The sequence below is a fragment of the Erpetoichthys calabaricus genome, chromosome 5 (assembly GCF_900747795.2).
Source record: "Erpetoichthys calabaricus chromosome 5, fErpCal1.3, whole genome shotgun sequence".
In the NCBI taxonomy this organism is placed as follows: domain Eukaryota; kingdom Metazoa; phylum Chordata; class Cladistia; order Polypteriformes; family Polypteridae; genus Erpetoichthys; species Erpetoichthys calabaricus.
This window is the reverse complement of record NC_041398.2, coordinates 134,638,576-134,654,356: the sequence shown is the minus strand read 5'-3', so window position 1 is coordinate 134,654,356 and position 15,781 is coordinate 134,638,576. Positions and strand designations below refer to the sequence as shown.

Below are 15,781 nucleotides of genomic sequence, written 5' to 3'. Positions count from 1 at the left end.
GGATTACTGTATGTATTCTAAATTTTTTTTCTAATCCTTCACAAATTTAGGAAAGGTCTAAAAGTAAAGAATGGAAAAACTGAGTGAGTTTATATTAAAAATGTCCTTATACAGAATGCAAAGTTAAAGATCTTAACAGTCTTTTTCAAAAGCGTTTACAGATTGTTCCCCTTCTACATGTTCTACAGTTGTGTTTCTTAAATGACTATCAGATATAGGAGGGCACTAGAAAATCACCACCTACAATCACAATCATAGCAGAGTAATGTTGATTGTTTAGACTGGCCACAGCAACTCATCATAAGACACTTTGCAAACTGTATGCGTTCCTTTCACCCTGAATACAATGGTAAGTTATAACCATGGCAACCAACTATAAAGTTTAAGAAACTATGTTCTAGTGTTACAACACTTGACTTTAATGGTGCTTAAAAGTTTGAAAACATTTGCTGCTGAATCCCCAGATAAAGATCTTGGGAATCTCCACATGATTTCTGAGGAACAAATTATGGCAGAGACAATCTTAAAAATTTTGAATACTACAAAATTAAAATTATATGAAAATGATCTGGGTTGAAAAGTGTGATAGACATGCCTCTGGCATTTAATCGCATATTATACTGTTATATTTGCATCTCTTCAGTCATTGACACATTCCATAATTAGAGATCTTAGGTGGCGATTATAATGACTAGAGAAAAAAAACATTATTTCCCCTTTGCAAAATTTTGATACTAGGACTTACATCTCTATCAAGTGAAAGTTAGCATTCATTTCAAAGCAGTCAGACATTGTTACAGGTTTTTGGTAGAGGGTATGGACTGGGATATTAAAAGACTGCTATCTGATGCTCTTACCTGTGTTTTTCTTCAGCAGATGTAATTTTTATTATTTTTTTTTGTCCACTGATAAATTGTCTGTAAGGAATGTGACTTTTGGGCACAATAAAGTTTGGTACATGTTGCTTTCGTATTTCCGTATGATTATTATTTTTGTACTGACACCACTGCCATCATTTTTGTTTTGTTTGGGTTGTGGGTTTTGTCGTTTCACTGAATTGCATAAGCACTATTGACTGGCATGTGACATACCATTACATATTATGATTGCCACAAAATCTACATTTTGGGATTACTCTCTAAAAAACAATTTAATTTTGCAGTGGTTTCTTAAATTTAGATTTTCCTTATGGTTTTTAAACTTTTTGCTTCGTTTTTTGACGTAGCTTTCTGTTTTTTGACTTTTGACAAACAGTTTTTGTGTCTTTCTCTTGTGCCCTGGCATTTTGTCTGTCCACTGAAAAAGTCTTGGTTTAATCCTCAAATTCATCTTCTAGTTTCTCTTTTTCTTACTAGACACTGGTGATGTTTTTACAGGCAAAATCCTTACAATGCTATTATGAAAAAATTGATATTATACAGAATTTCTCCATGTAAGTGCTATCATATAACTAGCTGTGTTGCCCAGCTTCACCCGGAAAATTTCATACAAAAATGGGCATCAGTTTTGGTGTCTTCAATTAATTGGGTGTATCAGAAGTATTATGTAACTAACTAAGTGCTTCTTCTTAAAATAAGGAGTTAGCATTTATTTCTTTTGTCATGGTTGAATAGGTATTCTACTAATTAATAATTTTTAGAGGCAAATGTCAGCAAATGAAATTTAAAGGGCTAGGTAACAATACTGTATATTCAGGTAAGACGTAATGATCAATCCCACCACAACAAAAAGAACATAACCAGAATAAAAATCAAAAAAGGACACTAGAGGACACAAGTGTAGAAAGACAGGTGCATCTGAGACAGGACATACAAGCAGAATAAAGTTAAATAGGATAGCTATTGGCTCACTGGTTAAGCTGTAGTAGCTACTGTCTTGTTTCTTATTTATTTACTTAATGATGTTACTCAACTTTGTGAGCAAAGGTTCCAGCTGCCCTTGACCCTAGTCCTAAATCAGTGGGATCAATGAAAAAATGGATACATGTTTTGAAAAAGCAAATTATGGCAAGGAATTGTTTGTCTACCTGAGCCTTAAAATTCTTTTTTTTTTGCAATTTTGCTCAGCAATAGAAAACTTACTACATACAGGATAAGAGAATAAATTAAATATGTACGTACAATACCTTTTTCAATAAATTATTTCGATTTTAAATGTGTTTTCTTTGTCTTACCTGAGAATAAGTACACAGACAGCAACTAGTGAATAGGCAAGGAGGGTCCCAATGGACATCATATCAACAAGGGCCTTCAGGTCAAAGAGGAACGCCATGACAGCTGCCAGGTATAATTCATAAAGAGACATCAGTTGCATCATCACATTGTCAACAACTTTGCGTGCAACAATTAAACCAACATGCATGCATTACAAGAAAATAGGAAAGTGCCACATAGAATAAAAAGACAATGCTTCAAAATTAGACTATATTGTTTATTACATAATTAATTAAGCAATTAAACTGTTTCAACATTTTGCTTTGGACACAGAGCCATGAAATTTTGTGTTGATAAGAAAACAAAAATTATAAACCTTAACATGTTGGGTGCCATTTGTAACAAGCAAAGCCTCTTATTAAAAAGGCTAAAAATGTTTCATAGAAGTTTTATGTTTATAGTGCACAAGCTATAATTTATCAATTCCAAACGAATTTTAATTGAAGTTTATCATAGTAAATGCTGTAATATTCTCCCATTTTCTTAAGTGGCTATTTTATATATGGCTCTGCAGCTAACATGATTGATTCCCATTTGTATGGTTTTAAACCAGACAATGGCATACAAAGTACAATAATACAATGTTATTTACATTTACTTGAGGATTAATCAAAATGATTTTGATGACTTTTTACAGATAAAATTATTGATAGTTTGTGATAGACTAAGCTGCCTATGGAACCTGGAGCAGCTAAGGCAAAAGCATTGTGTGACTGGGTAAAAAAGTGAGCTGTCTGTGCAACCATTCTGTTTGTTTAAGAATAATTCTTCTACAAAAACAGTTTTGCAAACCCATTCAACATTAGAGAGATGCATATAATAAACAACATCTTCTTTACCCTCCACTCTGACCTCATACATATGCTATACAGCATACAGTATGCTGCATTTTCTATTGTGCGTTACGGTATACAGTACTGTGCAAAAGTTTTAGGCAGGTGTGAAAAAATGCTGTAAACAAAAAATGCTTTCAGAAATATAAATAATGATTGTTTATTGTTATCAATTTACAAAATGCAAAGTGAGCAAACAAAAGAATAATTTAAATCAAATCAATATTTGGTGTTTCTACCTTTTGCCTTCAAACCAGCATCAATTCTTATAGGTACACTTGCACAAAGTCAGGGATTTTGTAGGATTCTAGTCAGGTGTATGATCAACCAATTATACCAAACAGGTGCTAATGATCATCAATGTCACACGTAGGTTGAAACACAGTCATTAACTGAAACAGAAACAGCTCTGTAGGAGGCTTAAAACTGGGTGAGGAACAGCCAAACTCTGCTACCAAGGTGAGGTTGTGGAAGACAGTTTCATGTCATGGCGAGATTGAGCACAGCAACAAGACACAAGGTAGTTATACTGCATCAGAAATGTCTCTCCCAGACAAAGATTTCAAAGCAGACTGGGGTTTCAAGATGTGCTGTTCAAGCTCTTTTGAAGAAGCACAAAAAAACGGGCAACGCTGAGGATCGTAGACGCAGTGGTCAGCCAAGGAAACTTAGTGCAGCAGATGAAAGACACATCAAGCTTATTACCCTTCGAAATCAGAAGATGTCCAGCAGTGCCATCAGCTCAGAACTGGCAGAAACCAGTGGGACCCAGGTACACCCATCTACTGTCCGCAGAAGTCTGGCAGAAGTGGTCTTCATGGAAGAGTTGCAGCCACCGACGTGGAAACAAGGCCAAGCGACTCAAGTATGCATGAAAACATAGGAACTGGGGTGCAGAAAAATGGCAGCAGGTGCTCTGGACTGACGAGTCAAAATCTGAAATATTTGGCTGTAGCAGAAGGCAGTTTGTTCATTGAAGGGATGGAGAACGGTACAATAATGAGTGTCTGCAGGCAACAGTGAAGCATGGTGGAGGTTCCTTGCACGTTTGGGGCTACATTTCTGCAAATGGAGTTGGAGATTTGGTCAGGATTAATGGTGTTCTCAATGCTGAGTAATACAGGCAGATACTTATCCATCATGCAGTACCATCAGGGAGGCGTATGATTGGCCCCAAATTTATTCTGCAGCAGGACAACGACCCCAAACATACAGCCAAAGTCATTAAGAACTATCTTCAACATAAAGAAGAACAAGAAGTCCTGGAAGTGATGGTATGGTCCCCAGAGAGCCCTGATCTAAACATCATCAAGTGTGTCTGGGATTACATGAAGAGACAGAAGGATGTGAGGAAGCCTACATCCACAGAAGATCTGTGGTTAGTTCTCCAAGATGTTTGGAACAACCTACCAGCCGAGTTCCTTCAAAAACTGTGTGCAACTGTACCTAGAAGAATTGATGCTGTTTAGAAGGCAAAGGGTGGTCACACCAAATATTGATTTGATTTAGATTTCTCTTTTGTTCATTCACTGCATTTTGCTGATTGATGAAAATAAATGATTAACACTTCCATTTTTGAAAGCATTCTTTGTTTACAGCATTTTTTCACACCTGTCTAAAACTTTTGCACAGTACTGTACACCAAATATTTACACTGTATTTTGAATTTTCATATGTTGAACATTACTCCAGTAGGTGCGACTGTGATTGACTGTGTGTCTTTGGCATCTGAAGAATATTAAATTTGTAAATTGCCATGTATAACAAGAATACTGTAAGCATGCCTGTATGTCATTATAATTAGAGGGCAAATCGGTGTGTGGAAATAGATGGCAATAAAAGCAATCAGAAAAGAGAGATGGAACTTTCACTACTGAAGGTGGAAAACAGTGAATTGCTAGCTGTATTTGTTATAGTAGAAAGGGCTACAATAGACAATATCTGTATATTATCTCTACATTAATAATAATGATATTAATGGTAGTCACAGTGTTATCATTATCTGTAGAATTATGCATTTCAGTTTATTAACCAGCAGTGTTACTTTTCTTACCATTTTAATTCAACACCACCTGTGATGGTGTTGTTGATAATAATCCATTTATATTACTTCATTAGAAACATACTGTATCAGCCTTCAAATGAAGCGCTCATCTGCTGTGTACATTTTTTGTACTGTTGTATAAAGAGTTCTGCAACAGTAAAAGTTTAAAGCTTATGCATAAGACCCATTTTTTTTAACAATGTGATCTACTGCTATATTATCTGGATTAAATTGCTTGGAATTGTTTTGGAATTGCAAAAAGAGCCTATAACTGCATTATTTGTATAGCTGCAATATAATCACACTTAGAAATTATTTTTTATTACCGTATATACTCAAGTATAAGTCAGGTCTTGAAACCCAAAAAATCGATCATAAAATCAGACCCTGACTCATACGCCTGTTCAAAAATGCGACACTTTAATTTTTTTTTTTTTTACATCTTCTTGCCTCTTCCGATCTCGCATCAGTTTGCAGCAGCGCAGTTACCAATTTCTTTCATTACTTCAATGACGTTTAATTTAAAACCAGCTTCATATTTTCTCCTGATAGAACGCTCCATTGTAGATAAGGGATGCTCTTACGATAAAGGTGTATGAGGGTGTGAGATACAAAAAACACAAATCAGTGCAAACGTTGCTTCGGAATAGTTTGGGTATTACCGTGTGGTCACATAGGCACGATAGAGAGAGAGAGAGAGAGAGAGAGAGAGAGAGAGAGAGAGAGAGAGAGATGTTAGGAGCACACGCTGATACAGCGCTTTGCCGCACCCACATAGAAAAAAAAAGGCAGTGTGCTCCATGGTTCTCTCTCAGGTGGGCATTAGCATATCATAATCTCTTGGACCAATAGCGTGAGTTTTCCACATTCAACTTATATGGCCGACTTTATAAAATATCAGAAATAATACAGTAAAATCAAGTCCCGACTTATGCACGGGAGAACTTATCCATGAGTATATACGGTATTTATTTTTCTTCAGTATTACAAAAGACTCGGCCAACTGCATGACTTCTGCCCTGGGGGGCCTAAGACGGGCAAAAAAGAGGTTTATGCAGAATGGACAAAGGCTATAGAAGGCCCTGCTTTATTTAGGATTTAAAATGTCAGCTTCAGGAATCAATAGCTCTACCAATCACAATGAGAAATGTTATGATAATCAAGGACAAATTGATGTCCTTAAGGTTTCTGGACCTGGTTAATATGAATTATTAGGGCAATGTCTCAGTATGACTAATTGTGGCTGACAAGAGTGTGTCTTTGGTGTTCTGAAAGCATTTCTGTAGTTGTCACTACAAAGGAGATAACCCTCTATCTTCTCCAGAATACTCTTATAAACATCCAGGAATGGCAATGAAATAATTGGCACATAACATTTTATGGATTACTCTTAAGAAATGGCCATGGTGTTTTAAATACAGACAAGAAACAGAATTTAGACTGTTATTTGCTATAGTAGTTGACAACACAAATGTAAATGTATACACTACTTATGGCGTGGTTCATATTGGGTTCTAAATCTCTTGGCAATAAATCATCATTACTAATTTGATTTGCAAATTACATAAGCGAAGCTAACAGAGTGAAGGTTTGTTTAGTAAAATTTGTAATCCTTAACAGCAACACTCCATTGCTTTGCTGGAACAACTGAGCACACCTAGCACAGATAAGCAATACCCGCTGATTAAAGCATCCCCGTTTAACATGCAAACCAGTAGTAGCTGATGTTCCCACTGCCATCCATTATACAGCATTGATTGAACATACACAAACTCACATACAGATCCTCAAGGGCTTACCAGCGATGGTACCTGCTGCCATTGTGGCAGCCACCGGTGACTGACGCTTACTCACTTTGGAAAGAAATTTGAACAATAAGCCATCTCGAGCCATAGCAAAGAGAATTCGGGGCAAGGGGAACATGGCACCCAACAAGCTAAAATAGAAAATTCATATTTCAAATGTACATACGTTCAACACACTTTTAATACCCTGTACACTTAACCAAATATAAAAGTGAATAGAGGAGGCTTCACAGATGTTATCCATTTCTTTGCTTTAATTCTGCATAGACATAGTCGAAGGAAGAAAATCCTCTTGTTCACTTTACATTTGAACCTATAAAAAGTTGGTTACAGCCTTTTGCTCATATTAACATTTCCTAAGAAACTCTCACCTGCTACCACACCGGAGGTCAATGTAGCGATAACTGGGGTCTTCGTTTTAGGATTGACTCTGGCTAAGACTTTGAAAAGCACCCCATCCTCTGCCATAGCATAGATAACACGAGGCATTGGGAAAATGGAACCGAGCAGACTGGGTGGAGAGCAGAGACATGCAAATGTGGCAGAGGTTAGAGGTACAGCAAACTAACATCACACTGTACAAGGTGAGAATAAAGAGGAAACAGAAGCATCATTTCTTATTGCTTGGCTACATCCTTTGGTCTAGAATAGCATTTTGAAAGTAATGGCAAGTAATATGCTTGAATAATTATGAATAGCTCTGAAAGAATAAGTTGGATATTATTCTGCTAACAAAGATCACTTTTTTATTTTCATTGCAAGCTTGTATAAATGGCTAACATCACTTCTTTATATATTATGTCCATTGTTAAGTTTTTTATGAAAGCAAGATAGGAATATAATATTATAAATTAATCTAAATGGCTTATTAATGTTCATGCATTGTAGCGCTCAATATTTTACATCAGTAGGGTGACACAGTGGAACGGATTACCAAGATGACAGCGGTATATGTCTAAGAGTGCCGGTAGTCAACAGCAAAAAACAGCCCTTGTTAACCACTGAACTGTGCATTTTCTTTGAGCTTCAACAAACTCTTTTTCTATTTCCAAACTTGATCATGTCTCTTTTTTCCGTTCCAGGACACTGTTCCGTCTTCAGTCATCCATCCACCCTATTGGTTGATGGTGCTATTTGTGTGGCCCATTGGTCACTTCTGCTGCATCCTTCATTTGCATAAAACACACTTTGAATAGCGCAAAATATACAAATTAGCATAATATTAATACTGACAAAAAATGTGTTGGCCAATTGTCTTATTTCTATAACATCATTAAATTTTAATGAAATACGTCAAGGCATTTTTTGAGGTTTTGGGGATTTAGTTTTTATTCTAGTGGGTTTTTTTAGCCCTAAATATTGTTATATTAAAATGTCCTTTCTTAGTGAATACCTAGTGCCCTAGACGTATCATCCTGCCAAATGTCAGCTTTTTAACTAAACAGTAAATAGTGATTTAGTGAGTGAGTGGGTGACACAGGTATATACTAACTTCCTATGTAATTTAAATAACTTTCTTCATCATGAAATTTACAGAAATGAATTAATATCAAGAAATGGTAGGTAAGGAGTGTTGAGCTAAAGTCATTTACATAATTACAAGAAAATAACTGGAGGGTTTTAATGTAATATTTAATTGAGAAAAAGCATTAATCATCTCTGTTGATTTGCCAAAACATCCGTAGCATTTACTTCTTAGTTAAACCTAGCAATCGACTAACACATTCTCAATAATGTGAAACAAAACAAAAAAATGCAAAAAAACTTTAAAAAAGATTCCCTTTAAAATTTAAGTTAAAGGTGAAATCACTGTTTCAAACCCTATAATAGTCACATTAAATGCTTCAAGTACAATACTTAGCATCCTGGGTTCAAATCTTCTGCCCAGTTGTTATCATTGTGAAATTTACACGTAAGTTCTCCCCCCTCCAAGTGCTCTGTTTTTTCTCCTATATTCCAAGGACATATGTGTTATGTTAACTGCTTATTCTACACTGTCTTCTTGTAATTGTGAGTTTTGGGACTGTGTGTACGTGTAATCTGTAATGGACTGGTACCTCCATTAATGCTGGTTCCTTTTCAAGGTCCAAGGTTTCTTTATTTAGTCATGTCTACACAAGAAAACATTAAATTTGCCTTCTCAGTTGCATCTAATAATATTGAAGGTTTTGTTTCTGATGTTGGCTAAATAGTGCCCAGCACCTTTGTAACCCTGAATTGGATTAAGCAGATTTAAAATATTATGTTAGTTTAAGCAAAATGGACACTAGCCTTAGAAGGTGTGTGCATCTAGCTTTCTAGTAGCTGTGTCCGTTATTGCATGTGATAAAATTGTTGATAACTGACATGGTAGCTTACTAACAATGCAAACACATCTTGTATCTACTGTACATCTGCTTTATTATTTGCAACAGGGCTTTGTATTTCTTCCCTACAGGTAGACTAAAACCAACTCACTTTAAGGGTAGGTATTGCCCTGATATTACAACATCAGAAATGGACAAAATGAATAATGTGCCACTTAATTAAAGAAAGTTCTTTTGTGTCAGTGAGTTTCATCTGATCAAAATCAGATTGATTTATCTTTGTTGAAGTCCTTCTTTTACTTTAGTTTGAATTGCAGTATTAATTGTATTTTAAACAAAAATGACTCAAAATAAATGAGTTGAACTTGCCACTAGGGATCTCATTTTCCTTCTTTTTTAGATGATTTAGAATTCGTATTACAAAAAGGTAAAATGTAATTCTAGTACTTAAATACATTAATGAATGTAATAGTCAACTGAACTATTTTTTAAGGGTCTAATGAGATAAGGCGACACTACAATGGCTACTTTAAGCCTAACGAAAAATACAAACAAATGACTCATAGTGGTGCAGCAGTTAGTGTTACTCAGTGGCTCGTGTCGCTCAGGGCGGGGCACTGCTTCAGTTTGCTGCCCTCCAACATATCTGAATAAGTTAACCTATTTAAAGAGAAATTAAAATGATGTATAGAGAAAATTTAAGATAAATTTTGCATAGATTTATTCATATTTAGAGAAACAGTAATACTTTTTCACATATAATTATTTATAAGCATCAACTAGACAAGAATATAGTATAGACACACTGATAAGCTGTGTTCTAATTATTAGTTTAATATAATTACACTGTGAAAACCAGAACCAGTGTAGTGTACAAGTGAGAGCAAGCAGTGAACACGAACACATTCGGATTGATAACAAAACAAAATTATAAATTGTAAATTAGTTGTTTATCTTCCTATAAATTATTATCTGTGTAATGTTTATGTTTATTTTTGTTATAGCCTCATAAATTTCAACTGCTGTGTCTGATGCCATTACACAGAGGGACAGTCTGAAAATTATTTTTGAAGCATTTATGGATACAAATCAGAGAATTTTACTTTTTTCATTCATGAGTAATATTTTTCTGAACCCTGCAGCTTACACATGAATTGTACTGAGCCTTTTGGCCAATAATGCCGCCCTCAAAAATGTGGCACCCGGGGTGGACCATCCTTAGCTATGCCACTGGTGTTACTGACTCACAGCTCCATCCTTTTGCTTATCTTCTGGTCTGGTTGCTTGGAAACAGGCCTTTGCCATACTGTTTCTGATTTCAGCAAACAATGAAGTGACGTAACACCTAACAACTTTGAAGAGGAGGTTGACATAGAGAGACAGCATGCTTCATGGCCACAAGAGGGCATATTGTCCCTGTAATGTACAAGTAGCACTATACTGTTCCTTGAATTTAGTTTAACTTTAGCTCTTGGCTCCCCAGAGCTTACAAAGACTGAAGCTGCAGGATACCAGGAACCACAAAGTCTAGTCTAATGTTTCTACTGCAACTAGTATATGTCTGCCTCTGAATTGCAAATAATGCACAATGAAAAGTGTCCTGGTTTTAATGTTGGGTTGAGCCTTGGGAATTCTGGAGTTAGTAGGGCAGTGGACAAGTACCTGACAGGCAGGAGTAAGACATGGATGCCATGTGAAAGAGAATAGTTGGAGATGGCTGAAGTGATTGGTGCTTGGGGCATAATATGGCAATGTGAGCAAAAGGACATGCCACCCCATAGATTACAGGAACTACTGTATATTAGAAAGGCCTGGAGTGGCTCTGGGTATTTATTATGTTAAACTGTATTTTTTAATTGCTGATTCTCTATCTTTTCCCATTAATAGTTCTTAGTAAGCTTTCTTTGATTGTTAAAGTGGCCTGATTGTTACCATTCTGGATTTGAGAACAGCTCAAAAGAAACCCTGGTCTTTCACATAGGAAACTATGAAGTCACTTTGATTGATTCACCTGAACATCCATCAATTTATTTTCTAATGCTCTTTTACAATATTTTTAAAAATGAAAAGCTATTTCATCAGGACCAAATGAAAAGCAGAAACTATCTTCCATAGACAGCAGAATGTTCTAACCTTTACTCATACGGAAGCAATTTAAAGTTGAAAATTATCCTAAAAAATTATCCTAAAAATCATGCCATTGGGATGTGCAAGGAAACAAGAGGACCCTAAGCAAAGCCACACAACTCTGAAACTAACATATAAATTCCTCACAAGCAGTGAACAGGCTAAAAATCAAACCCAGAAATTGTAGGGTAGTAGTGCCAACATGTCCCATGATTTGATTTGTTTTATCTTTACAGGGAATAAAGTTCTTCTCAGTAGATTGGCTCAAAATGCTGAGAAAACTGTCTAAGTCGATTTGGTGGAAAATAAATTATTATTAACTAAAGTAGTTAAATAAAAAAAAAAACCTAATATATCACATATGCGTGATATGCTTAAGGCCAAGAGGAAAAAAACTAAAGAATGACAATAGCTGTTGTAATGAATTTTATATGGTTGTTTGCCTGAAGTTACACAAATGTGATGCCTCATGGTAGTCTCAACCAAAAATTAATCACACTTCTTTAAATGATTCCTATCAGAAGACCAGAACACACCCAAGTTAAAGAGCAGTGTCTGAACTACTGGGTTGCAATCCACGCTGCCGCCAGTGGGTTGTGAGATTAACATTGTTTATAATGTAAGACGGTTACAGTAGGTCACGAGTGGGTCGCCACTCCAACAACAACATCCATCCATTTTCCAACCCGCTGAATCCGAACACAGGGTCACGGGGGTCTGCTGGAGCCAATCCCAGCCAACACAGGGCACAAGGCAGGAACCAATCCCGGGCAGGGTGCCAACCCACCGCAGGACACACACAAACATACCCACACACCAAACACACACTAGGGTCAATTTAGAATCGCCAATCCACCTAACCTGCATGTCTTTGGGAGGAAACCCACGCAGACACGGGGAGAACATGCAAACTCCACACAAGGAGGACCCAGGAAGCGAACCCGGGTCTCCTAACTGCAAGGCAGCAGCGCTACCACTGCGCCACCGTGCCGTCCCCAACAACAACAACAACATTTATTTATATAGCACATTTTCATAGAAATAATGTAGCTCAAAGTGCTTTACATGATGAAGAAAAGAAAAATAAAAGACAAAGTAAGAATTAAAATAAGACAACATTAATTAACATAGAGTAAGAGTAAGGTCCGATGGTCAGGGAGGACAGAAAAAACAAAAAAAAACTCCAGACGGCTGGAGAGAAAAAAATAAAATCTGCAGGGGTTCCAGGCCACGAGACCACCCAGCCTCCAATGACTGTACTCAATCCCATTGTGCTCTGAAGATCACCAAGGCCTCCCCGGCTCTACTTGATTAACCAAGGGGACTGAAAGTGCACAATTCCCCACCTCCCTGTTCTAATGATTACACTTTACTCTTCAAAGGGAAATACTGAGTTGCAGAGAGACTTAAATGGGAAAAAAGTTGGTTGTGAGACACAAAAGGTTGAGAAACACTAAATTACAGAACCTTAAAAGAACTTTAATAGAGTATAAGCACTTTGTAGCATACACATATACTGTATAATATCATATATGTGTGAGAGTGTGTGTATATATGCATGTCATGTATGTAATGTTATACAAATGTGTATTTTCCAATATATTCAAAACAGCTTCACTGAAAAACTACTCATTTGCTTTTAATGAACTAAAACATAATGGACAAAAAATGATAGATTTCATCACCATCTCTATTTATTTTATTATACTCAGTGTTCCTATTAAGAACAGTAAGCATATGAATTTGCTTTGGTCTTAAAATTGCTTGACATTTAGATATAATGCAGAGAACAAGTGCTCTCATGGCATGCAATAAGCAGGATATTTTGAAGGTTTTCTTTCTTATTGATTTTAGTAGCAAAGCTGTTCTTTCATCCACCTTTTAATAATAAAAGAAACTAATTCAGTGCTTTACATTTCAGTAAGTTCAGAAGCAGATTCAAACACTATGCCATTTTCTACAAAGCTATCTAGTGTGTTCCAGTGTTTAAACAAAATTGTTGATTTTAAGTAGCAGTTTTTTGGTTTTCCCATGTTTAGCTATTCTGCCTATGCTTTTCATTGTCTGTTTTCTCATGAATCTGTCTCTGCTCTACATATGATACTTTGTTATTTGATTTTTCTGGTAACCAAAGTTTTCTTTTTATTATCCTTAACATCTTAGCTATTACCAAGTAGATAATAAGATGAATGTTTCACAAGCAGAGATGACTGATGTGGGTTTTGATATGTCCTCCAACCACTGAGTTAAGATTTAGACAGGGAGGCAATCACAATTTCAATGGCTAGCCCTCCATCAAGTATGAAAATAAGGTTGCGAAAGTTAAAAAAAAAAAAAAAAAGTATACTGGAAGCTTACAAGTTGTGTCTCAGTTAAATGGTCTATTTCATAAAGAATTTTATAAAACAGATGTATTGTTGTTCAGTATATCCTAACAAGTTTGAAATGTTACACTTACACAATATTGGAATGTAACAGAAGGAATGATTTCAGCTGCAAATGCTGTGAGTGAATAAAAGTGTACACGTTTATCAGTTAGTGGTGCAACATGCTGGAATTAAATGTATGAATAATAAAGAAATTCAGATGCAAACATCAGCCCAGTCTCGCTGTATCTTTTCTGTTGAATAAATCATCTGTTTTAAATTTGTTTTTTTTTTTACTATATGGTATCGACCAGAAAGACATTATTAAAATTACTAAGAAATATTTAGTTCTAATTAGGGCATATGCAAAATAAATATTTTATTCACTTTCAAAATGCTTTTCTGTGCAAGTTACAAAACATTTTGCAAATAAAATATAAATTGAAATTACAGTACATCTTTCTGTACGCATTAATGTCACTCACAAAGATGTAGCCAAACATATGAACATATATATTATTGTTTTCCCATCACCAATTACAATAAAAATTAATACAGCACCCAATCTTTTCTATAGTCATACATCAATTAATTAACTCTTGTTCAATTACATTGGAAAATTAAAACAGCTCTTAAACATAAGAGTTTTACATTATAAAATTGCATTTTTCATGCGTAAAGCACAGACTTTGAAACCAGTCTTCAAGAAAAACACATTGCATACAATGATGATCAAGAATATCTTTTGAAACAATATAATCCCCATCCTGTGAATTTTAGAGCTATAAAACTTTCTTGTTTTCTGTTTTATTCTATTATGTTTCTATTTGTATTTCTATATGTCAGTATAATATGATAGAACAGTGCTTATTAACAATTATGGGAAATTAATGAATATTGGGCCAAGGTATTCACCTTAGAATTTTGTTTTCTACTGCTTCACTAGAAAGAGGCAGGGGAATGCTTTAATATTAAGAGAAGTGAGTGATAGAGAGAGATAAAGGCATCCACTGAATATAGTAAGTTGAGTTATAGATTATTATGCATTATAATAAACAGGTTAACACCTTTATTGAATTACAGCCTTAAATTGTGTGATAGTATTAATTTATATTTATGGAGTGTCATTTTTGAAAAGCACTAATTACGATAAACTGGAGGAAAACTCAAACCTGTCGCTTTACAACTAAAACGTCAATGGTCTGATTTCTGCTTGTGTGAAATTTTAATATTCTTGAAGGGTCTATGTTTGGGTGTTCCCCACCTACTCTAGTTTCCTTATGCATCCATAACAAAGGGGTTATGTTAATAAGTGACTCTAAAACTGTCTAAGTAACAATGAGCTTGACCTTACTTGTGAGTGGGCTCTGTGATGCACTCGAATATCCAGGTTTAGAGAATAAAATGAATAGACTAGACAAGACACTGACAAAACAAAAGTGTGTATACAGCTTATCATCGATGCCCTAAAGAGAAGCAAACATTTATTTCCATTTTGAAATTTGTGTTTTCCAGCTCTTTTTAAAAAACATGTTGAAGATTGTTTTACTAAGTGTAGAATTTCTAATAATGTCTAATATTGTGTGTGTAACTGTGGCAGAGAAGATAGAATTTAATGAAGAGGTTTATAGTAGTATTCCTGCCTGACTATGAATGATCGGGCAACTGAAGCAAGTCGTTTCAGGCTCTACTTGAAAACCTGTGATGACAGGTTATTTTTTTGCAAGCCAGGGGTGTGACAGATAAGGGTTTCTAGCACATCATTCTGTTTTCTGTGAGCTTCCTTGTTTTAAATTTTACTCTTCATATCACTGTGGCATGATACCTACCAATATACAAGCTCCAAGGGTTCGCTTCCCAGGTCCTCCCTGCGTGGAGTTTGCATGTTCTCCTTGTGTCTGCATGGGTTTCCTCTGGGTGCTCCGGTTTCCTCCCACAGTCCAAAGACATGTAGGTTAGGTGCATTGGTGATTCTAAATTGCCCCTAGTGTGTGCTTGATGTGTGTGTGTGGGTGTGTGTGTGTGTGTGTGCCCTGCGGTGGGCTGGCGCCCTGCCCAGGGTTTGTTTCCTGCCTTGCGCCCTGTGT

The 15,781-nt window shown here is 35.8% G+C and overlaps 1 protein-coding gene across 14 annotated transcripts in view; it reads right to left on the bottom strand.

Moving 5' to 3' along the window:
* The window catches only part of slc7a2 (solute carrier family 7 member 2), a 277,877-nt gene that overhangs the window by 13,703 nt on the left and 248,393 nt on the right, over positions 1-15,781 (bottom strand). For 13 of the 14 annotated variants that reach the window (XM_028802059.2, XM_028802061.2, XM_028802062.2 and 10 more), the window contains 2 exons: positions 7,267-7,406; positions 2,174-2,276 (listed from right to left, as the gene is read on the bottom strand). In XM_028802059.2, coding sequence (XP_028657892.1) covers positions 2,174-2,276; positions 7,267-7,406 — 243 coding nt within the window. Of the gene's footprint in view, positions 1-2,173; positions 2,277-6,889; positions 7,027-7,266; positions 7,407-15,781 lie in introns of all 14 variants that reach the window. The other variant, XM_051928296.1, reaches the window with a different exon arrangement.